The 22512-nt window shown below is 42.4% G+C and overlaps 2 protein-coding genes and 1 pseudogene across 3 annotated transcripts in view; 1 reads left to right on the top strand and 2 right to left on the bottom strand.

Moving 5' to 3' along the window:
* CCDC84 (coiled-coil domain containing 84) overlaps positions 1 to 2062 on the bottom strand; it is a 6414-nt gene extending 4352 nt beyond the window's left edge. The window contains exons 1-3 of one of the 2 annotated variants that reach the window (XM_006912588.3): positions 1874 to 2062; positions 1571 to 1734; positions 1075 to 1173 (exon numbers count right to left, since the gene is read on the bottom strand). In XM_006912588.3, the coding sequence (XP_006912650.1) occupies positions 1075 to 1173; positions 1571 to 1734; positions 1874 to 1993 (383 nt within the window). In that variant the 5' untranslated portion in view covers positions 1994 to 2062. The remainder of the gene's footprint in view (positions 1 to 1074; positions 1174 to 1570; positions 1735 to 1873) is intronic. The other variant, XM_006912589.3, reaches the window with a different exon arrangement.
* A 3832-nt stretch (positions 2063 to 5894) lies between these two features.
* On the top strand, positions 5895 to 6013 carry LOC112480301 (annotated as a pseudogene).
* A 2629-nt stretch (positions 6014 to 8642) lies between these two features.
* On the bottom strand, positions 8643 to 14179 carry FOXR1 (forkhead box R1). The gene is made up of 5 exons (XM_025047332.1): positions 14173 to 14179; positions 13257 to 13331; positions 12905 to 13155; positions 12439 to 12665; positions 8643 to 11567 (listed from the first exon to the last, which is right to left on the bottom strand). Exons 1-5 carry the CDS (start codon positions 14177 to 14179, stop codon positions 11261 to 11263), a joined length of 867 nt encoding a protein of 288 aa, XP_024903100.1. The 3' UTR covers positions 8643 to 11260.
* Between the last annotated feature and the right edge of the window lie 8333 nt (positions 14180 to 22512).

The raw sequence follows: 22512 nt of genomic DNA, 5'->3' as shown, positions 1-22512 counted from the left end.
GAAATGGCTGTACCACAGTGCCCTGGGAGCTTTGCACATATCCATACAGGCAAAGCCTTGAACGGCAGCTTATCAGTCTTGGCTGAACACGTTTGTGATCCAAAACACAACAGGATGGGAGGCCTGAAAAGAGCTGCTATGAGGCCTCTCCCACCTGCCTATCTCCTCAAGAGGCTGTCATGAGACAGTTTCTCATCAGCTCCTGGGTTCTGATGAAGTATGGGGCTTTCTGCTACCCCCCACCCCAGAGCAGAGCTTCAGATTTTACAAAACCATGTAGCTGCAGTTTACATTTGCCATCTCTTTTCTGCTCCACTATCCCTATTCAACCACCAAAACCCATACCTAGCTGGGTCAGAGTCACGTGAAGAGTGAGTGCTTTTTGTCCTCGGATACCCTCTCCTCTCAATCTGAACCACAGGTTTGAAGGCAAGGTAGTGGGATTTAGGCATTTCTTATCATTCTCTCATTATTCTCCACACTGAGTAGAAGGGAATAATAGATACTATGAGTTTTTCTGTAACTTTGGCTTTGGGATCCCCTTGAGTTCCACATCCTATAATTTCAATATGGTCCCAATAAAAGTGGTGTCATGAAGCTACCTGTGTCCTTTTCCTGAGGTAGTCTGGGCTCACATGTGTGCTGACCAGCTTTCTGCACTTCAGTTTCTAAGGGTCTTCCAGAGGCCAGTTAAAATTGAGTCTAAAACTATTAAAAGTGGGTACTGGGTGAACATCAGTTTTTTGCACATTATAAACAATCTCTCATGTTCCTAAAGGACCTTAGTATTCTCTGTGCTACACATTTAAGTAGTTGATTATAGTCAATTTTTACTATATACTGTTTTCTATTTGCTAAATGTATTGTAAATCCCACCCCCAACTAGATTATAAACCTTTCAAAGACTCACACTTCTTTTGTGTCCAATATAATGCCTACTAGAATAATGAGTGCAATGAAGGCAATACTTATGAAGTCCTTATTAACTTTCCAATTAATAAAGGAAGCTCCTGTACTTGACACAGATCCAGAATTCATACTCTGCTACTTCATTTTTCAAAAGCAGTGATTTACCGTGCATAATCTTGGGGGGAGATGAGAAACTTCTCTTTCATGTGGACTTCAGCCTTGTTCTCCCACCAAAATCTGTTGGTTGCTTTCTTGTGCTCTGGGCTGAGAATGGAGAGAATGAAGAATCTCAATGATAGATTATAAAATATTACTCGGATATCTAGGCACTACATAAATAACTGTAAACATCAGTATTTCTGCTTCTGGGCAAGGTTCAGAGAGAAATACTGTTATTAGTCTCTTCCAGAATTCCAGTCTCTCTCTACCAATATAAATATGAGAATCTGAGAGGTGATGAGAGGTAACCTTGAATCAGCTGGCTTTCCTAGTTAGACCACCAACACCATGGGGGACCATGGCAACCATAAGCCCTCTATCCCTAAAGATAGGCTGTCCACCCTGCACAGGTCACAAAAGCGTTCTTCCTCTAGCTCACCCTAAATCCACCTTCCCATAAACGTATGCAAACGCTGGATGAGGCTCCCAGCCCCTATCTCACCTGGCCAGATGCTCCAGCAGCCCCCCGTGCAGCACGGTCAGGTTTCCGTGGCTCAGGTGTTTCCGCACCTCACAGCTGCAGCACAGGCACCAACAGCACCGCTCGTGCTCCGGCACGTAACGCTCGACCTGAGCTGTGCGGATGGCCTTGCGGGCCGCCTCCACCTGCGCAGAAGAGAGTGTAACACGAGGCCAAGTAGAAACCTGAACTGGACCCCCAAATCCCAACCCTTCAGGCCCTCATGCACCGCCCGCATCCCCGCTCCCAGGCCGTCTGCGGTCCCCTCCAACCTCCAGTCCGCACCTGGGGCAGAAGCCGATCCAAAGCCACCTTCAGGTGCCGCTGGTGCTTGCGACTGTAGACGTGACCGCGACCACAGAAGAAGGTCTGTCGGCACAGACAGCATCGCTGCGCGGGCGCCATCAGCAAAGGGCTAGGTAAACACGACGTACTGCGGTTCCTACGCTCTCCCGTGACTCCTGACCCCTCGGGGGCGGGGCGAACGCAGAGGCTCCCTCGCGGCCCCCAGCGACTGGCAGGCGCCACTGCAAACCCTTCTGCGGCTGTGCGGATCCTTGCCCTGGCTCCCTCTCTATGTGCAAACACATCTTGTCATCAGTATACCCAAATGCTGCTAGCTAGAAAAAGTGGTCAGCCTGCTGTGCAAGAAAGAGCGCACGCAACAGTTCGGTGAAACTGAAGGATCAAAGCCACACGCGCGTCGGGGCACTGACAAGGACCTGTATTGGACGATGTAGCAAATCATAACTAGTATTTATAGGGTGCTCACTGTGTGTCTAGAGCTTTACATTAACTACCTCACTTCATCCTCACAATAACCTTATGTAGTGTACTATTATCGGCATTTTACAAGCGGGAAAACAGGCATGGGGGAGGAAGTAACTGTGTGGAAAGCTGCACAGGTGTTGTTAACCAGTGGAGGCAGCATCTTGGGCCCAGTGCTCTTCAGTACCAGCAGACTATAAGAAACACATGCTGTGGGTGGCCATAACCTAAGACCTAATCACAGTCATATCCCACAGAGGTGTTCTGAGCATTGCTCCTGTAAAGCTGTAAAGGGAAAGCTATAAAGGCTACTAAATCATTGCTGAGGGTTAGCAGACATTTTTAATCTGTAAAAGTGCTAATCTAGTGGAATTTTTATTAATTCTTTTAACCCACTTCTCTTAGAATCAGCAGCCTCCTGTCTGTCCTCCTCCCTTAAGCCTTAAGGCCTAAGGTGAATTGCTTCTTTTCACCACAGAAATCCTCAGGTTGTGATCTCCACCCTAGAGTTCCTTGACAGAAGCTTGGGGCCTAGCCTTGCCCTAAATCAAAGAATGAACAGACAGAGCTGGCAGAGTCCTGGACTTCTCTTAGGTTTGTTACCAGTACTGGTGCATTAACCTGGATGGGCTACAATGTCTGTAGGTATATCCACAGTCAACCCCATAATTTGGGCCTAGAAAGTAGCCAGACTCCCCTTCAGATCTTGACTTCCTGTTGAACCTTCCCTTTAGACTCAAGCCTCTGCCAGTTGTGGTCCATTGTGATAACCCTTGCAACATTCAATTCTTTGACCTCCCATCATTCCCCTCGCAGAGTTAATCCTGGACTTTGTTCACCCAAAAAGGTTACTTCTCTGAATCCAAACTCTGAAGTTCTACTCTGACCGACACCATCTTCCATCCTTCCATGTAACCTTATCTTTCATCTTACAGGAAGACCTCCATTACTGAAGATAACTATTCTTATACACTCAGAGAATTTTTCAGCATCTGCCAGATGATTTGCTCTAGGCCAGTGGTTTTCAAAGTGTGGTCTCCATATCAGCAGCATCAGCAAATGGGAGCTTGTTAGAAATACAAATTCTTGGGCCCCACCCCAGACCTACTGAATCAGGATCTCTGGTGAGGCCCAGCCATCTGTCCTTAATGAGCCCTTTAGGTGATTCTGGTGCTCAATCAAGTTTAAAAATCACTGGTTTAGATCTTAGGTCCTGTTGGCTTTGCTTTACCCACTGGATCCTAGGAATATTTTCACCACATTCCCATGGCAACTTATTACTTCACTTGACTTTCCAAGACTACTCATTCTGTCAAACCACAATTGCGATTCAACCCAGCCATCTGTTTCCCACATTTGTTTCAAAGCTGCTTAGAATAGTCTACACTATCTGCTTCAACTTCTGCTAACTTCTTAGCCTTCTGCAATTTTGCTTTTGAAACTGTTTTCCTAAGGTTCTCCATCACCAAATATTCATTCAGCTGCCATCTGAACTCGACTTGTGGGAAATGGAATTGAACATCTTCCTCTTCAGAACATCCCCTATTTTCATCCTCCTAGTGAATAATACCAAGAAAAAACCTAGAGTTTGGGGGTGAGTTATCTTTTACACTCCCTTGTATTAAGTCCCCCTATCCACCCTGCATAAGTTGTTTTATTGGATTTCTGAGATGCTTAAAGTCTATTTTCCACTTTTTATACTCATAGAGCATATCTTATTTTTATTCCCTTCCTTTCTTGCTTGGATTCATGTAAAATCTTTCTAACTGGTTTCCAAGTGTCTGGTCTATTTCAGCTCCATTTATCTTCCAGACTCTGGTCTTAAGAAAGCTCTAAAATTACTATACTGATAAATGCCTCTAAATTGCCTTCAGGAACAAAATCTAAACTTCCCAGCATGACTTTCAAAATCTTTTACAATATGATTCCCAAGTTCCTTTTCAGCCTGGTCTTCTGCCACTCCCCTCCTCCTTCCCTGACCTTCTCACACACTTCTCCAGGCAATACAGATGGTCCCTGACTTAACGATGGTTCAATTTAGGATTTAAAAACTTTTTAATTTTATGATGGTGCAAAAGCAATACAAATTCAGTAGAAACCATACTTGTAATTTTGAACATCGATCTTTTCCAAGACTAGAGATATTTGGCACAATACTGTCATGACTCTGGGCAGCAGGGCAGCGAGCCGCAGCTCCCAGTCAGCCACATGATTGCAAGGGTAAACAATTGGTACTTTATAGTGTAGTGTTAAATGCATTAAATCCAGCTTATGATGTTTTTCACTCATAAGTTGAGGAGCATCTGTATTCCAGCAGTCCTATTGCTCCTATGCACTTTAGCATCTTCAACCCTTGGATCCATCTACCTGATAAATTCTTTCTATAAGGTTCTGAAATATGAACTAGATTGGAATTTCCATGAGGCTGGTGACTTTGCCTGACACATGGTAAGCTCTCAATCCATTCGTAAACTCTCATATCAATTCATTATTGAATGAATGAATTGTCACACCTTTTGTGAAGACTTCCAGAGTTGTCAATATCTTTTGCTAATCCCGTCATCATTTTTGTTTAGTAGTCAGTTGAAAACCCAATAGTTGAAAAGCTCCTCAAGTGCAGGGACTGTCTTGTTCATATCTGAATTCCTAGAATGCTAGCATAAAGTGGTCTTCTATGCATGTTTGTCAAATTAGGTTAAAACTATTAAAACTACAGGCACCCAGGATTAAGATACTGTTGGGGTGGGAATTTATGCAAGGAAGGAGACTAGGAAGCATGCAGCTAACAGCCTGATAATTAACAATATCAAACTACAAAACAAGCTAATGGGTAGTTTTATTTATTTAACAATTGAAAAAAGTAATTTCTTGTCAGAAACAAAACAAAAAAACCAGAGGCTATAAAGATATCTCTTGCCACCCCCAATCTCCAAAGATGACTATTGCTATTTGATACCTATATTCCTTAAGACATTTGCCATGCTTAGACAACATATTTAGAAATATGAATAATTTCTGTTACATTTGGAATCATATTGAATACGTTTTTTTTTCCCCACCAAAAACATATTGTGGATATCTGTCAGTAGATTTATATATTATCTGTATTCCAATGATTTATATATTATCTGTATTCCAATGACTCTCAAATGTATTTACATCTTCAGCTCAGACTTACCAACTCCAGACTTATAACAATTACCTACTTGACATAATCATCCTGGCATTTCAGATTTTAATAGAACTGCTTAAAGCCACTGCTCCTACAGGCTTCCTCTCCTCATCATTCACCGAATTGCTCAAACCAAAAACTTGAGTAATTCTTTTCTGTATCCAGTCAATCCTGTTGACTTGATTCTACCTCCAGGGTTCATCATCAGATCAGTCTGCTTCTCTCCATTTCTACTGCCACTGCCACTACTCCTGGACTACTGCAATTACCTCCTAACAGGTCTTCCTGCTTCTATGTTTGCCCCACTACAAGCCACTTTCAATGAGTGGCTAAGCATGATTTAAAAAATAAGATCAGGTTATGTCAGTCTACAGCCATGCCACCCTGAACATGCCTGATATTGTCTGATCTCGGAAGAAAAGCAGGGTCGGGCCTAGTTTGTTCTTGGATGGGAGACCACCTAGGAATACCAGGTGCTGTAAGCATTAAACAAACAAACAAACAAACAAACAAACAAAACCGCTAAGTAATCACAATGGTACTATATTTATACCTGACTATTTATACCTGAATATTGTTATAAAATTATTTTGAAAGTTGGGAAATGGTAATTATTTATTATTTTGCTAGTCGGTATTTGTGAAATAAATATATTCTGTAGAAAAAGTAAATTCATTAAATTATTAAAAACTATTTTATACACCGTTGTCCAGTTGGTTCAACTTCTTATAGGTAGGACCTGGGTCTTGTTGATCTGTTTCCAGCTCACAGATGTCAGGGCTTAGCATGAAGTTAGCACTCAAAAAATGTTGAATGGAATCTACATCCACGCCATCCTGAACATGCCCGATCTTGTCTAATCTTGGAAGCTAAGCACGGTCTGGCCTGGTTAGTACTTGGATGGGAGACCACCTAGGAATACCAGGTGCTGTAAGCATTAAACAAACAAACAAACAAACAAACAAACAAATAAATAAATAAATAAATAAATAAAATCAGGTTATGTCAGTTACTTCAATCATTTCCCACTGTTCTAGGAAAAAATCCCTTAATATAGCCCTAAAAAGACCTGCATGATCTAGTCCCTGCCACTCTCCCTAGCCTCACCTTGGATTTTTCTCCTCTTGCTTGCTTATCATATTCTGTCTGCCATGGCCTTATCCCCATTCTCTCAACAGGTCAAGGTGAGGAGGTCTCTACCTCCTAGGCTTTGTCCATTCTGTTCCTTCTACTAGAACCATTTTCCTTCCCATTTTTCAGCCTGAAAACTCATTATATAGGTCTCAGTTAAAATGTCTTTCTTAGAAAGGCCTTCTCTGACCTCTCCAATCTAGATACTTATATTGTTTTCTCTCACAATAACCTAGATTTACCTTATTATCATTGTTCATTATTAGTGTGTCTGGTTAATATATCTTTCCATCTAGACTGAAAACTCTGTGAGGACCCATTTGGGGTTTCACTGTATCCCTAGCACCTGGCACAGGGCCTAGCATATTGAAAACTCAAAACAAATAATTGTTGAAGAGGAAGTGAAGGTAGGACTATAATATTCTCTCAGAGGGCAAAATGGGTAAAGGCAGATTTTTCTCAGGGTCACTTTTTCCACAAAGACTATTTTGTTTTGTTTCTTCCTTCTGACCTGCTTCCTTTTGGGATCTGCTTGCACTTAAACCAGACATGGATAAGAACATGGACAGGGATAAGGATACACACAAAATGCAGATGAGGTGGACAAGTTGAGGCCAAATCAGATGAAACTCTCTCCTTCCTGGGAGCTGGATAGACCAGGGTGGTAGGAGAGGGGGCTTTTCTTGCAGAGTACTGAGTGGGCCCAGGGCTAATGACACTAATGACCTGGTCCCTTCACCTATTCCTCCAGTGGATATTACATAAAAATTAGCATCTGGACAGTCTAAGAGAAGAGAATCAGCACAAAGCACCTCCAGGCGGATTAGGGAAAGGCAGTTCTCTACTTGCTCCAACTGGGCATCTGTATATATCTGCCCTGCCCTGTCCCTGGCACTTGTCACTTTTTCTTCCCATCCCATCCCTGCTATTTATTCCCCACCTCCTTGAGTCCACCTCTGCCTCCTGGGAGTATCATCAGCAGCCCTGCCCACCCTGGCCTCCCTGCCAGGCAGGGATGGCTTTGAGCACTTCTGGAGAAGTACTAGCCATTGTTTTCTAAACCTGGAAAAAAGACCTAGTGCTAATGTCTCCTGAGAGAATCCTTCCTCAGCTCCTCCAGACAGAGCTAATCTCTCTCTTCTCTACTTCCAGAGAGTATGGAATTTGCCTGTTCAGAAGTTACCAGTGACATAGCAACAGTGCATTCTTACTACCTAACAGGCCCCATGCTAGGCTCTGGGGGTTTGGACATGAACATGACTTATTCCAGTGTATTGTCCTCACTGGTTGCCAATGTCACTGTAAGTGAGTGCCTCAGGGACAGGGTCTATACGTTATACTTTGCTTGGTTTTGCGGTTCTCACCTCATCAGCCTTAACACTCTACGAATAAAACATATTTTGTAAGACCATCTTTACCATCCTGAAATGAATCTTACTGATAAAATAATCTATCCACACATATAATTTTTAAAAGATAAATATAATACTTTGTAATATAACAAAAATAAAGGTAGACAAATTATAATAATATGTCAATGGATAAACTATATTTGAAAAGTGGTAGTTGGAAATTTGCATGTAGAATGAATAGCTCAGATTTAAGAAATGATATTCAAATGACCACTGATAATATTTTTTCTTTATATTGGCTACCTTGAAATAATAGTTAAATATTTGCTTATACATGTAGAATCCCTGTGAGTACAACAGATACAAACACAGACCAATATAGGTATGTGCTATTGGTGACTTAACTACCAGAGCAGTTTTGCTCTCTGTGAAGCGATCTTCAAAAATGGCAGACAACTCTTAGTAAACCTCCAATCCAAAAAGAGTACAGTCTTCCTTCATTTTATATAATAGTTACATTCCTGGAAAATTCAGTGTATATTAAAATGATGTAACAAATACTTTCTGGTATAAAACCAAGTTAGATCCTTGGCTCAGGTTATTGTAAATGGCCTGAGGTATGAGGGTCGATTCTTCAGGGTGAAAGTCTGCCTCCAGTACTGAGGACATCCGACACTCCTGGGTCTGACTTCTAATGCCCACATCACTCCCAAATCCTTGCAGCAACCACAATGCTCCCTAGGGTTAGTGAGAGCGCCTGGCCTAGCACTACTATATTTCTGGTGCATGTTAGGGAGTGAATGCACAAGCTGGAGCTGGTAGAGCAAAGGTGGTGGTGGTGATAGAGAGGTGACCAGGGAGGGATTTTGTGTGTTACTGAAATGTGCAAATCAAGCAAATGAACAGGGGCCTTTCTTCAAAGGTAGAGATTTTCATCTGGTTGTGCTTTTTCAGCAATACCACGTTTCAGAGACCAGGGAGGAGGCAGTTGGATTTCACAGTGAGACAGACTGCAAGGGATTAAGGGGTGAATAAGTGGACAGGAAATGAAGCCTACTCCTCAAATATAATAGCCATCACACTCAAAGACACAAAGAGAATAGTGTCTACTCTTTAAGGTGGCTGTATGGTTTAAATCTGCAAATGTATGTAGAATGATGTCTAGTTGTAAGCACTTGATGTTAACACGCCAGACACAGGACTGTGCACTTCGCATTGTCCTTAGTTCTCAAATCAAATCTGGGTATTTTTATTATCTCTATTTTGCATAAAAAAGAAGCTGAAGTTTAGAAATGTTAAGAAAACCAGTACTAAAGAAGATATAGTAAAGGACAGGTTATTTGCTGAGAGGGAGCAGAGCTGGGAGTCAAATATAAAAAAGCAAAGTGTTGCCAGCAACAGTAAGGTCCAGGCTACCACTAAGAGCTGTCAAGTGTTAAAAGTAGATCAAGGCCGTTAGTAGTCTACCAGCATCCTGGGACAGGGAGGAGATTCCTAACTAGATGTCACAATGAATGATAAAATAGCTACCACTGATTTAGCTTCCCCCATGAACCAGGAGAAGTACTAGCTGTGTACACTAGAGTGTAGGCACTCCACTCCACCCACTTGTTTTCCACTCTGGTACTAAGAAAAAGGTGTTGTTAACTCATTTTCCTGATCAGGACACTCAAGCTCAAAGAGAAGTGCCTGCCTGAGGGGGGTTCTTCTGAAACCAAGATGCTGGAGCAGTGGCAAGCAGCTACCTCAGAGCTGATTGATAGAAAGCAAGCAGGGCAGGGAGGAACAGTGAAGTGAGACTGCCTCAACCTTGACTGACTGCAGATTTCTGGCAGCCCCCTGGACAAGGGGAGCCATTCTCAAGACTCGAGCACCATCCACTGCCACCCCCGGAGAGAAGCGATCCCCAGTCCCCCAGAGCGGGGTGTCTGAAGGTAGAGCCATGTTTCCTGTGCAGGCCTGTTCACTGGTGAGGGAAAAGCAGGAGAGAGAATCAGAATGGTCATTTCAGCCCTGTGGGAAATCCAGTACTATCTTCAAGCACTGTCTGAATGTCTGTGACATCCTGACACAGCTTTGAACCTTGATCTTTTATTACTTATCCCCCAGGCATCTCTATATTTCCTTCGCATCCAAGGGTGGCAGCTGGCCCTGCCCTGAACATGGTCTCCCACACCAGGAAAACTACAACAGCTCAGCTAGAAAAGGACTCTTAATCCACAAGGGCTCTGGCTTCTGCTGAGGGGATAGTGGAGACAAGTGCCACAGGGAGAGACCATGCACCTCAGCTCTGAGTTCCCACCCCAATGGTTAAATGGGGGAAATGAGAGTACAGCCCACCAGCTTCAAGAAATATTTTTCCTCTCACCTTTGTCACTGTTCCTTCATGGCCTATGAGGGTTTGCCTTTCCTTCAACTGCCCCATAAATGATGTCTTCACTGTTCCCAGCTGATTACATCCACTCCTGTGAGTGCGTGGTTCTTCCTTAGGCCTTTAGCTGGGCCGGCTGCCACAAGCTAGCATCTCCCAAGACTATACTCATAACCCAGAAAAGTAGGGTTGCCAAGATCCTAAGAGAGTTGAATATTTTCTTCCTTTAAGGAAAGAATATGGGCTCTCTTTGCTGCACACCAGGCAACCACCCCATTGCTTCTGGAGCATCCATCAGCTTTGAGGGCATCTTATTTTCAACCTCAGAGCTGACCTCCACCTCCACCCCTCCACCGATCTTCAGAGACCACACATCATGCATACCCACACACCCACACACCAGGCTGCTGCAGGTAACTTTAATAAGACATGGGCTGACTCTCACTTCTTGGACTTAAAGGTCAAAGAGGAAGGGCATCACATCTGTAAGAGAAGAGAGTCAGAGGAATCCATCTGCCCTTTGCAGCTGCTGTTACCTAAGCCTGGAATGCTCTCTCACAGCAGATGATCTTTTCTGTCAAAGCTCAAATGCCAGCTGGTGTCCAGGAAAAGAAAAAGCCTCCTTTGCATACAATCCTCACATCGTGCTTCTGACATTGTGTGGTCACCATTTCCCTAGGCTGCTGGACTCTGAGTAGGGCGAAGTGTATCTTAATTGTTTCTCTATCAATTTCTTGTACCTCAAGTCCCATGCTTGTGTGCAGGGTGCCACCTCAGGCAGGCACCACCCTAGGGGCTCAGACCACTGCTATCCTCTTCCCTTCCTACAAAAGGTATTCCCTATGGTGTGGCCCAGGTTCCTTCCTTGCAATTCAGCCTTAGGTCAGGATCTTCAGGTCCCCTCCCTTCAGGCTCCCCCTCTCCCCCTTATGACAGGGCCTCACACCTGGCTGACTCATGCACTGTTGGATACTTTCCAGCTGAGTGGAGGCCAAGGCTCGGGCTTCCTCCTCAAAGCGGCGGTGTCCCTCCTCAGTCAACTTCCAGAGGCAAGATCGAGGCCATGTGCTGGCCCCACCCTGCATGCTGACTGGCACTTTCTCAAAGCTGTCACGGAAACAGAGATTGTGACGGATGGTGTTCTTCCAGCCCTCCGGAGCCGTCCGGAAAAAGGGGAAATGTTGTCTGTGGACAGGGAGGAATGGTAAGGAATGGCATGGTTTCTTTGAGAAATACCCTACCTTTGTGCGTACTCTCCCCCAAGGGCCAGGAACTTCAGTCCTTCTCTCAAGGTGGAGAATGGCAAGCTGGCCTAGACTGCTCTTTGCTGATTGAGCATGTGGCAAAACCTTCACCTGGTGTATTGCTTGGGCAAACCCTCATTTTTTAAACCCAGTTTACTGCCCCCATTCCCAGGCTCATTTTTCTCCCTCTCTCTGAGGACTTGGGACTTTGACTCGCAACAGGAACAAAGTAGAAATCAGGCCAACCAACTCCTGTAAAAGGAATCCTGGTCAAGAAGGAATACCGCTTGAGGATTTATATTCTGAGACTCTCAGATATAAGGAAAAGGTCTGAGAAACTCCTCACACTCATGTGTACATCACTATCAAAACTAAAAGTAAATCCTTTTTCAACTGGGCACCCTTGAGGGTACAAGGAGCTGTGCCAGGCAGTACAGTCCGAAGAGAAAGCGTATGAGAAACGGGGGGAAACCAGATTTCGTACTAGATAATCTTGAGTGGGAAAGTGGGAGGATTTATGACCCAGGTGAATTTATGTTTTAAAGAACTAAGATATAAAAGGGTTAGTTTTCTAGATGTGGAAGGGGGTGGGGTGGATATCTTCCTCCGCGTGTGATGTGTAGACACATATTTCAGGACAACCCACAACCAATGCCTAGGAAAGGAGAACTGGGAATACACTTATCTTCTCAAACCCAGACAGTGGAACCAAGGCAGCACCCCAGAGCAGGGACAGATTGGAAGCTTTCAGAACTAAGGGCCCATGCCCCTCCCTTCCCCCTATTCACAGAGCCCGGCACACAGGCACATACCGAGTGAAACTGTAGATCTGTTGCACGTTGAGGCCACAGGGGGAACTGTTTCTTAATGCCAGTGCAATTAGGTGGAAGTAATTGAGAGGGGGTCGGGACCAGAGCTTCCCCTCCTGGCTGTTGGCTTGCCGAGGCCTCCGTCTCTGGAGGGGGGCCGTTTTGCGAGGGGACGAGAAAGCCACAGAGGAGCTGTCATCCTGGTCCTCTGCCTCCTCCTCTTCTGTGAGCTAGAGGAGCACAGAGTAGGAACTGGTCCTGACTCCATGGCTTCTCCTCCAGGGGTACAATGGCAGAAAGGGGTAGTGGTCTAGGGCCACCATCGGGACTTCTCCCACCCAAGGACACAGCCAATTTCTGAACCCATCAACTCTTTGTTACCCCTAAGAAAACAAAACTCTCTGATGCATCATCACTATGCCTATCCTATCTGCATCCAAATCTGGCCCACAACCCCAGAAATCCCTACCTCCCAGCTGCTGGGGGAAGAGGCAAACCGCTTCTGAGGGGGAGACTGCTCACTGAAGGAAGGTGGCAGCAACTCCATCACTGTGGCCTCTGTGTAGTTGACAAAGTCTTCCTCTTTTGGGGACGGCTGAGGGGAGGGGAGTGTGCTTGTCAGATCCTCTCTTCTACTAGATTCTGGGGCCTCCTGCTTTCCAGGGGAAAAGAGAATGTTGGGGTTTGCCCACATCCACAGGTTGGGCTCAAAATCTGGACCTGTACAGAGAAAAAAAAGATTGTGTGCCATACCTCACTGGCTTTGGGTGTCCAGCCCAGGCCACAGGGCCATGTCAGAGAACTCCCCAACAACTACTCACCATCTTTATCAGAGTTGGGTTTTTTTTCCATGGGTAGTTTTGGTGGCTCAACTATACGGAGTTTATATCTGGCAACTGGTGAAAAGAAAGACAGAGGGTCAAAACGTCCTAGGATTTCCACTGTGGTCCCAAGATCCTGGGCCTTGAAGCTTCTCTGGGAGAGGGCTGTGGGACCTGCCTGAGGAGTTATGACACAATATTCTACTAGTTTTCTCCTTACTTCTATGACCTTCTCATTCTCTCTGCATTCTTCTCTTTACAAGCCACATATACTGTCCCTGAACAATCTCAAGAATGCTTGTGGCCTCAGTCACCATCTACAAAATTAGGGCTTTCAAATCTTTATCTCTAACCCAGACTTCTCTGCTACCCCTTAAGTAGAACTCCCTACAGAATGTCTTTGCTTGGATAAACCACAGGTACTTAGAACATTTCTAAAATTAAACTCCATCTTCTTGTTCTTGCTACGTTCCTTGTTTCAGCAAGTGGCACCACTCTCTAACCAGTCTCAGGCCAGAGACTCGGAAACTGTTCTTGACTCTTCTCTTTCCCATACAACTACACCTAATCCATCACCAAGTCCAACTATCCTTGTCCAAGCCATAACCTAAATGGTCTGTTTATCCTCTTTCCTTTAACAGATCATATTGCAGTTTGGGTGATCTTCCTAAAATGTGAATCCAATCTTTTCAGCCTGCTGTGAAAACTTTCCACTGCCCTTGGGCCAAATCTAAAGATAGGCTTCCTTGAGATAGTCTAAAAGGCCCTGGCTCCTCCTCAGTGTTGAGTCATTCCTCCCAGGGTCTCCACCCATCTCCAACAGACCACACTCTAGATCTTAGGCCTTCCCACAAGCTGTTTCCTTTGCCAGAAACACTGTTCCTTCTTCCTGCTTTCTTAGTTAATTGCTACTCACCCATCATGTTTCTGTTTAAACATCTTTCTAAAGCAGGTCTTCTCTGACCACCTGTCTAGACACCCCCATAGCACACATTTTATTGTAATTACTTGCTTAGAGTCTATCTCCAGGCTTGTCTTGTTCACTGCCTGGCACATGAGAGAAGCTCAACTTAATTGGATGAATGACTACATGGTAGGCTAAGAGTAAATCAAGTATATATTAGAGCTATCTGTTTGGCACTGTGCTGGCTCCTTGGGGTTAAGGGAAACTTTTTGTTTCTCCCTCATTGTCCTCATGAGTGCCATCATATTACAGACGAATCTAGGTTTTTGCCTGGAAAATGATGATATACTTATTGTAAAGCTCAGTAATTAGAAAGGATGCTCATTATATAGCTAATGTTCAAAATAATATTCAAAAAAGGAAAAAGTAGCAAGACATATAAAGTTGGAAAGAAAAAGGCAAACCTATTGTTATTTACAGAAAAAATTGATTAATGTAGAAAACCATATAAAACTGATATATGAATTATTAGGACTAATAAGAGTCCAGGAAGTTTGCTGGATATAATAATAAAATACTAATTAATATTGTTCCTCCATCACTAAGAAACTGGAAACTATAATTTTTTTTTAAAAGGTACTATTCACAATAGCAACCAAAGTTATAAAGTATCTAGGGCTTAAACCATCAAATAATGAACTAGACTTTTATGGGGAAATGATGCAATCACCATTTAAGGACATAAAAGACCTGAAAAAAACAAAGACACAATATATATTATAAAGATGCCAATTACTCTCAAAATGATCTGTACGTTTTATGCAGATATTATACTACATAATATTAAAAGGTTCTTCATAGTAAAAATCATAAGGAAAAAATCAACAGATAATAAAATAAACCAGAAAAAATTTTCAACTCAAAGTTCTCAGTCCTCTAATACAGGGGTCCCCAACGCTGACCACAGACAGGTACCAGTCTGTGGCCTGTTATGCACTGGGCTGCACAGCAGGAGGTGAGCAGCAGGCCAGCGAGTGAAGCCTCACCTGTATTTGCAGCCACTTCCCAGCGCTAGCATCACTGCCTCAGCTCCACCTCAGATCATCAGGCATTAGGTTTTCATAGGAGCACCAGTCCCTGGCACCAAAAAGGTTGAGGACTGCTGTTCTAATAAATAGCTCCTACAACTCAATAAGTAAAAGACTAACACAAACCTACAAATGGGCAAAAGTATGAATTGGATACCTGAATAACTAACAAGATGCTTACCCTTACTAGTAAAAAGAACACAATAAAATAGTGAGCTAACACTACATCATACTGACAAGGATTATAAAATCAGATAATCCCAAGTGCTGGCAAAGATGCAGAAAAATAGAATCCTTTATTACATTGCAGATCTTATAGCAACTGGTGCGGTCACTGTGACGAATAATTGGGTAGGACTATAATTTAGTATACTGTCTACTGGGTATGTATATTCAAGTTAACATAGGAATTTATACACTAACCTTCATTGTTACTGTCATCTACTAGTCTCTTCCTCATTTAGAGGAGTTTAGCTCCTGGCTCATTGTCATTAACACTTCTCCTGCCTTAAATCTTGGCTATTTCAATAGATAGATGATTTTTATAATAACCCGGCTTCTTGAACTCTTCTCCAAAGATTTTGCCTTCCATTCTACTTTAGATGGTCTCTCTCACTGTCATAACCTGACCCAGTAACTGCAACCTCTCCATAACCTCATTTTTGCACCACAAAAATATATCACCTCCTATCTGTCCAGCTACCTCCCTCTCAACCCCAACTATTCTTTGATACCACTGATATCACCAATCCATTGATCTATGGGTTTGGAGCACTCATTTGGCAGAGTTGGATTTAATCAGGGTTGTGGTTTGGCCCAGCAAATGCTCCAAAACCACAGAGGGCCAAAGGAATTGAAAAGTGTATGAAGGAGAGTGAGCCTGTTTGATCATGGTATTCCAGGTTAAGGAAGAAAGGACACCCAGTGACTGAGGGCAGTAAAAAGGTGACAGGAACAACAGACTGGTGATTTCAGTGGGATCAAATGATAGTGCCTGTCTGTCTTACTGTCTGTCTCCCTCATTCCCTCTCTTTGGCACAGACGTCCTCATGCCTTCTCAGGGACAATGTTCCAACAATCTTCTCTCTTCTTCCCTGTTATTCTTTTTTTTTTTTTTTTTTAATCTCTATTGGGTTATTCTCAACAGCCTTCAAATATGCTGTTAATTCATCACATGAAAAAGAAAGACTTTAAATCCTACTTTCTGTGCCAGGTCACTATTACACATTTTTGCTTTCCTTTGAGGAAGAACTTGAAAGAATTGCCTATACTTTGTCTCTACTTCCCTTCCTTCCACTCATGCCCATGCCAATCAGGCTTTCTCCTCCATCAGTCCACCAAAGCCACATTCTCAAAGCTGTGCTTTGCTAAGTCTAATTGTCAGCCCATCTCTTACCATATCTCTCAGCTGCATTCCTCTCATCTGACCATTCTTTCCTTGAAATATTTTCTTCATTTAGTTTTCAGGAGACCACAATCTTGGTTTTGATTTTCACTGGTCATTTCCTCAGTTTTTGCTGGTTATCTCTCTCCTTTCCTTCAGATGAAATGTCCCTGGGCTAATCCTTGTTCCTTCTCTATTCTCACTCCTTAAATGCCCCATGTATACCGCAGACTCTCAAAACTTATATCTACAGTCCACACCTCTCTCCAGAACTCCAGACTTACATATTTGCCTGCTTACTCTGAACATTTCCACTTGGATATCTAAAAAGTATTTCAAACTCAGCATGCCCTAAATCTGTCCTACCAGAAGCTTCCTCCATCTCAATAGAAGGCAACTCCACTTAATCAGCCAAAAACTTCAGAGAAGTCATTCTCTACTCTCTCTTACACCATACATCCAATCTATCAGCAAATCTAGCTGGTTCTACCTTCTCACACATCCTGTGCTACCACCCTGGTGGTCCAGTCTAGCATCATTTCATCTGGATTACTACAGAAGCCTCCTAACCAGTCTCCCAGGTTCTAGGCTCCTAGTTTCTTTACTTCTACAAAGTACCCTCAACACAGCGGCCACAGTGATCTTTTCAGAATATAGATCATGCAGGATTGGCTACATAATTTCCAGTGCAAAATGAAAATGTGAAGTTCCTTATTCAAAAGTTATTAAAAATCTCAAGACAGTGAAAGCAGAGCATTAAACCAAGTATAGCCACCCTATGCAACTGTACAGGTCACATACTCATGAAGCTGGCTATTGTGTCTCTCTTTTGCTCAAAACCTTTTGACCATGCCACATCTTACTCAAAGTCAATTCCAATGTCCTTAGAGTAGAAGACAGTCTTCCTGATCTCTGCTTCACACCCTCTGAACTCTCTACTTACTTTGGTCCAGCCTCACTGGCCTCTTTACTGTTTCTCAACCATTCCAAGCATATTCCTTCCTTAGAGCTTTTCACTGGCTATTTCTGCTGCCTGGGAAACTTTTCCTTTAAATAATCTTCTTGGCTCACCATCTTACTTCCTTCAACTTTCTACTCAAATATTATGTTCCCAATGAATCACTCTATTTAAAACTGTAGCTACCACCACCTTCCCTGCTCTAGCCCCATTCCTGAGCCCTCTATGTGTTTTTTCCCCATCTCAGTTATCATCTTGTACCAGCATATAAAATTTTTATGTGGATTGTCTGTCTGCCCCTAATAGAACATAAGCTCTGTAAAGACAGGTCTGTTTTGTTCATTATGTATCACTAGTGTCTAGAACAGTGTCTGGCAAACTGGAAATGCTCAGTAAATATTTCTCGGATCGGTGGAGATACAGGAATGTCCATCGGCATTGCTATGTGGCAGAGTTGGAGGCAATCTAGGTCTCCATCAGCAAGGAGAATTAAAATATGAAAGGCAGCATCTGCAGATGGTAGACTACTATACAACGGTCAAAAATGATGAATCAGATCTACATTTAGCAACTTGAATCGCTCTCAAAAACAATGATTGTGTATGGGAGGAGCAATGAGCATTATATAAATTAAGGTCACCTAGAAATAAAATAGTGCTAAATTGTTTTCAAAGATACACGTATCTAAAGACATTAACTGGCTTAGGGTAAATACATAGGAGTGTGGGAGGTGATAGAAGTGGGGTGGAGGCTGAAGGAGGAAAATGAATTAATCCAAGTTCTTTGGCGAAACAGATAGCAATAAAGCATACCAAGAATGTAGGAGGTGATTGTCTCAACTGTCTGCACTTGAGTCCAGATTGAAAAACAATTTTTTTAAAGACCCCGACGGCCAGCCATCCATTCAACAAATATTAAACACCTCTGGGTGTCATACAATGTATCAAGAGGGGGGATACAGCCGCGAACAAATCTGATAAATTACAGTTTTTTTAAAAAAAAGATATGAATGAGTAAAATAAGTAGCGCACTAAATGGCGATAGGCGCTATGGAGAAAAGGATGAGAAGAGGCCTAGAAGGTTGTGGGACGGAGCTGGGCGGGCGAGGTGGAGTTGAAAGCGTGGTGCCTGGCAGGGCAGGACCGCTGCCCTCCGTGGGCTTGCAGTCGAGGCAGCCTGGCCTGATCGATCGCTGCTGCGGGACCTGGAGTGGGGGAGGGGGCTCCGGCCCTCAGCAAAGGGGGCGCAGGGCTCCAAAACTCTGCGCCATCGCCTGGGGTCGCCCCCAGAGGGGAGGAGGTGGAAGGCGAGGGAGCCCACTGGCCCGGCTCTCACGAGCCCCCCACCCGGCAGCTCGACACGCCCATCCCCCTGCCCCCAACCCGGCACTCACGGTTCTGCTGTGCTAAGGGAAGGTGCGTCGTCGTGCAGGCCAGAAAGCACTCATTCCCCATGTCCCAGTCCAGTAACCCCGGGACCTGGCCATGGAGGCTGGCCCAGAAGTCGGGGTGTTGGAATTTCAGGTCCACCTTCAGGGAGAAGAGAGAGAGCCCTGCACCGAGTGGGAGAGTCGGAGAGACTGAGGCCAAATCCTCTGGGCCGCTTCCTCAAATACCCGCGCTCTGATTGAATTAGTTTTGCTGGCTCTAATGGAGTTAGCTTCCACACCTTTAATTCCCTGTGGCCTCAGCTGGGTACTCTCTACTGCGTCTTTCTTCACCCCCCTGGTCTTTCCTATTGGGGTTTGGGGACCATGGGGGCACCGAATGGAGCCGTTCCAGGTCCTCTTCCCCCGCTACCTTTGCACAAAACTCTTATTTTATTTAGTAAATTCGTCTACAGTTTAAGAATGATTCCATGATAGTATTAACTTTCTGGAACTTCTGATTGTTTTAGATTGTTTTATGTCTTATCCAAGATCACGTCTGTAGTACGTTGTGGAGATAGGATTAAATGGTGATTTCTTTTTTTTTAATTTTTTAAATTATTTTATAAATGGTGATTTCTTAAAGTATATTTTTAATAATTTCAAGTTAACAGAAAAATCAACAGTACTGTAAAAAAATTCCTGTTTACTAAATCCTATAATTCATCAGTTATACCCATTACTAACATTTTATTATGCTCACATTTTTCTCTCCATTTACACATAAGACAAAGATTATTTTTTTCTGAACTGTTTAAGAGTAATTTGCAGACATCTTGAATTTTTACCCATAAATACTTCACCTGTGTATTTCCTAAAAACAAGGAGATTGGCTTACATAATCAGGAAATCAGAAATGAGAAAATTATCAAAATCAGAAAATTTAACATTAATTCAATACTATATTTAATGTATGGATCCTATTCAGATTTTACCAATTGTCCCAATAATGTTCTTTATATAAATTTGTTTTCTGGTCTAGGATCCAATTCAGGATCATGCAGTACATTTAATTTTCATGTTTCTTTAGTCTCCTTTCATCTAGAGGGCTTTCTCAGCCTTTTTGATCTTTTATAACATTGCTATTTTACAGGCCACTTATTCTGTAGAATGTCCCTTAATTTAGGTTTGTCTGATGTTTCCTCATAATTAGACTTAAGCATTTTTGGCAAGAATACCACAGAAGTGATGTTGTTTCCTTCCTAGTACATCACACCAAGTACATCACACTAAGCATTGTTAGTTTATCTCATTGTTAGTGATCATAACTTTAATCACCTGGTTTAGTATCCACCAGGTTTCTCTACTGTAAAGTTATCTCTCCCCATCTTTTGTAATTAGAAAATAATTTGTGAGGAGATACTTTGATCTAAAATCCTGTTCCTCATCAAGTTTGGGCCCACTAATTCTAGTATCCATTTATGATTTTTGCCTGAATGAATCATTACTTTGATGGCTATAAAATGATTATTTTTCTAAATCTATTATTCTCTTTCCATTTATTTAGTTGGCATTTTATTGTAAGGAAGAGGTTTTCTTTATCCCATATTTGTTTGTTTATCAGTGTGGATTCAAAGGATTCTTATTTTATACAGAGTATTATAATTCATTACTATCATTATTTGTTTAATCCTCAAATTGTCTCAGATTTGGCCAGTGGATGAGCTAGCCCCTTCTGGTTCCTCTGTGCATCTTGGGTTCCCCATCAGAGCCCATTCGCCCTATACTGTGTTGTCTGTTGCTTGTTTACCAGACGGAAACTTTGAGAGTACCTGGCACATAGGAGACCCTCAATAAATGTTCTTTTAACTGTAGTGAAAATAATTGGATCCTTTTTAAAGGTTTGCTAGGATTCTACCTTTAATTCCAATAATAATAATTTTAATACTTTCTCTAATTATAAAAATATATGGGTCCGATGTGGAAAACTTGGAAGTATAGAGAGCACAGAAGGAAAAATGACAGAACGAAAATCATTCTCTGTATTAATCAGAGATAATAATCGATTACATTTTGATGTATAGTCTTGCAATCTTTTTCATTATAGATGTTTCATTTTTGTTTCATAGAAAATATTATTGTAATGCATCCACCCTTTTATAGCCCTTTTCAAATTAGTCTACCATTTAATTATGTTACTATCATGCAAATCATGTAGCTGATAAGGATTAATATCCAGAATATATAAAGAACTCCTACAATTCTCATACACACACAAACACACTCAATAATTTTTAAATGGGCAAAAAATTTGAATAGACATTTCTCCATAGACGTATAAAAAGTCCAATAGCACATGAAAAGATGTTCAACCTCACTCATCATTAGGGAAATGCAAATCAAAACTGCAATGAGATACCCCTTCACATCCACTGGGATGGCTATTATAAAAATAAACAAATGAAACAGAAAATAACACGTGTTGACTAGGATGTGGAGAAATTAGAACCCTTGTGCACTGCTGGCAAGAATGTAAAATGGTACAGTCCCTGTGGAAAACAGTATTGTGGATTCTCAAAAAATTAAACATAGAATTACCATATGATCCAGCCAATCCACTTCTGGGTATATACCCAAAAGAATTGAAAGCTCAGACTTGAACAGATATTTGTATATCCATGTTCATAACAGTATTATTCAGGAAATTCATCTGCTGTTTAAGGATGATTCCCTAAGAGTATTGGCTTTCTAGAAGTTCTGATTGATTTTATAGCATATCCAAGGTCATGTCTGTAGTACACTGGAAACAACTCAAATGTCCATCAACAGGCGAATGGATAAACAAAATGTGGCATAAACATACAATAGAATATTATTTAGCCTTAAAAAGGAATAAAATTCTGACATCTTCTATAACATGGAGAACCTTGAAAACATTATGCTGAGTGAAATAAGCCAGATACAAAAGGACAAATTTTGTATGATTCCATTTTTATGACATACTTAAAATAGCCAAATTCATAGAGACGTAAAGTAAAATGCTGGTTGCCAAGGATGGGGTAGGAGGGAATGGGAAGTTCTGGTTTAATGGATAGAGAATGTCTATTTGGGGTGATGAAAATGTTCTGGAGATGGATAGTGGTGATTATTGCATGACAATCTGAATGTACTTAATGCCACTGAACTGTACACTTAAAAATGGTTAAAATGGCAAATTTTATGTTATGTTTATTTTATCACAATTAAAAAATTATTTATATCAGTAATTTCCCAGCTTTTCTGTGCATTGGAATCTTCTGGGGGTCTTTAAAAAATACCAGTGTCTAGCTCCAACCTGTAGTCATTCTGATTCTGGTATGGAGTTTGGGGGTTTTAAAAGCCCCCTGGATTACGCTAATATGCAGCACAGTTTGACTCCCAGTCAAATGCTCTTTCCACAAAGGGCTCACAAACCTCCCTTGCCTGGTGCAGTTAAGATGGGGAAGCATAGCCAAACCATTCTCTCTGCAGGGCATGCTCTCTCTGATCTTCTCTTGACTTCAGGCCTCAGCTGTTG

The sequence above is a fragment of the Pteropus alecto genome, unplaced genomic scaffold, assembly GCF_000325575.1.
Source record: "Pteropus alecto unplaced genomic scaffold, ASM32557v1 scaffold215, whole genome shotgun sequence".
Classification (NCBI taxonomy): domain Eukaryota; kingdom Metazoa; phylum Chordata; class Mammalia; order Chiroptera; family Pteropodidae; genus Pteropus; species Pteropus alecto.
Note: the sequence above shows the minus strand (reverse complement) of the source record. Positions and strands in the feature narration are given on the sequence as shown.

Coding starts and splice junctions, on each gene's coding strand:
- FOXR1 (XM_025047332.1), bottom strand. Junction 13,156..13,256: donor ACCCAACTCTGATAAAGATG/GTGAGTAGTTGT, acceptor TTCTCTGTACAG/GTCCAGATTTTGAGCCCAAC. Junction 12,666..12,904: donor CTTCCCCCAGCAGCTGGGAG/GTAGGGATTTCT, acceptor GTGCTCCTCTAG/CTCACAGAAGAGGAGGAGGC.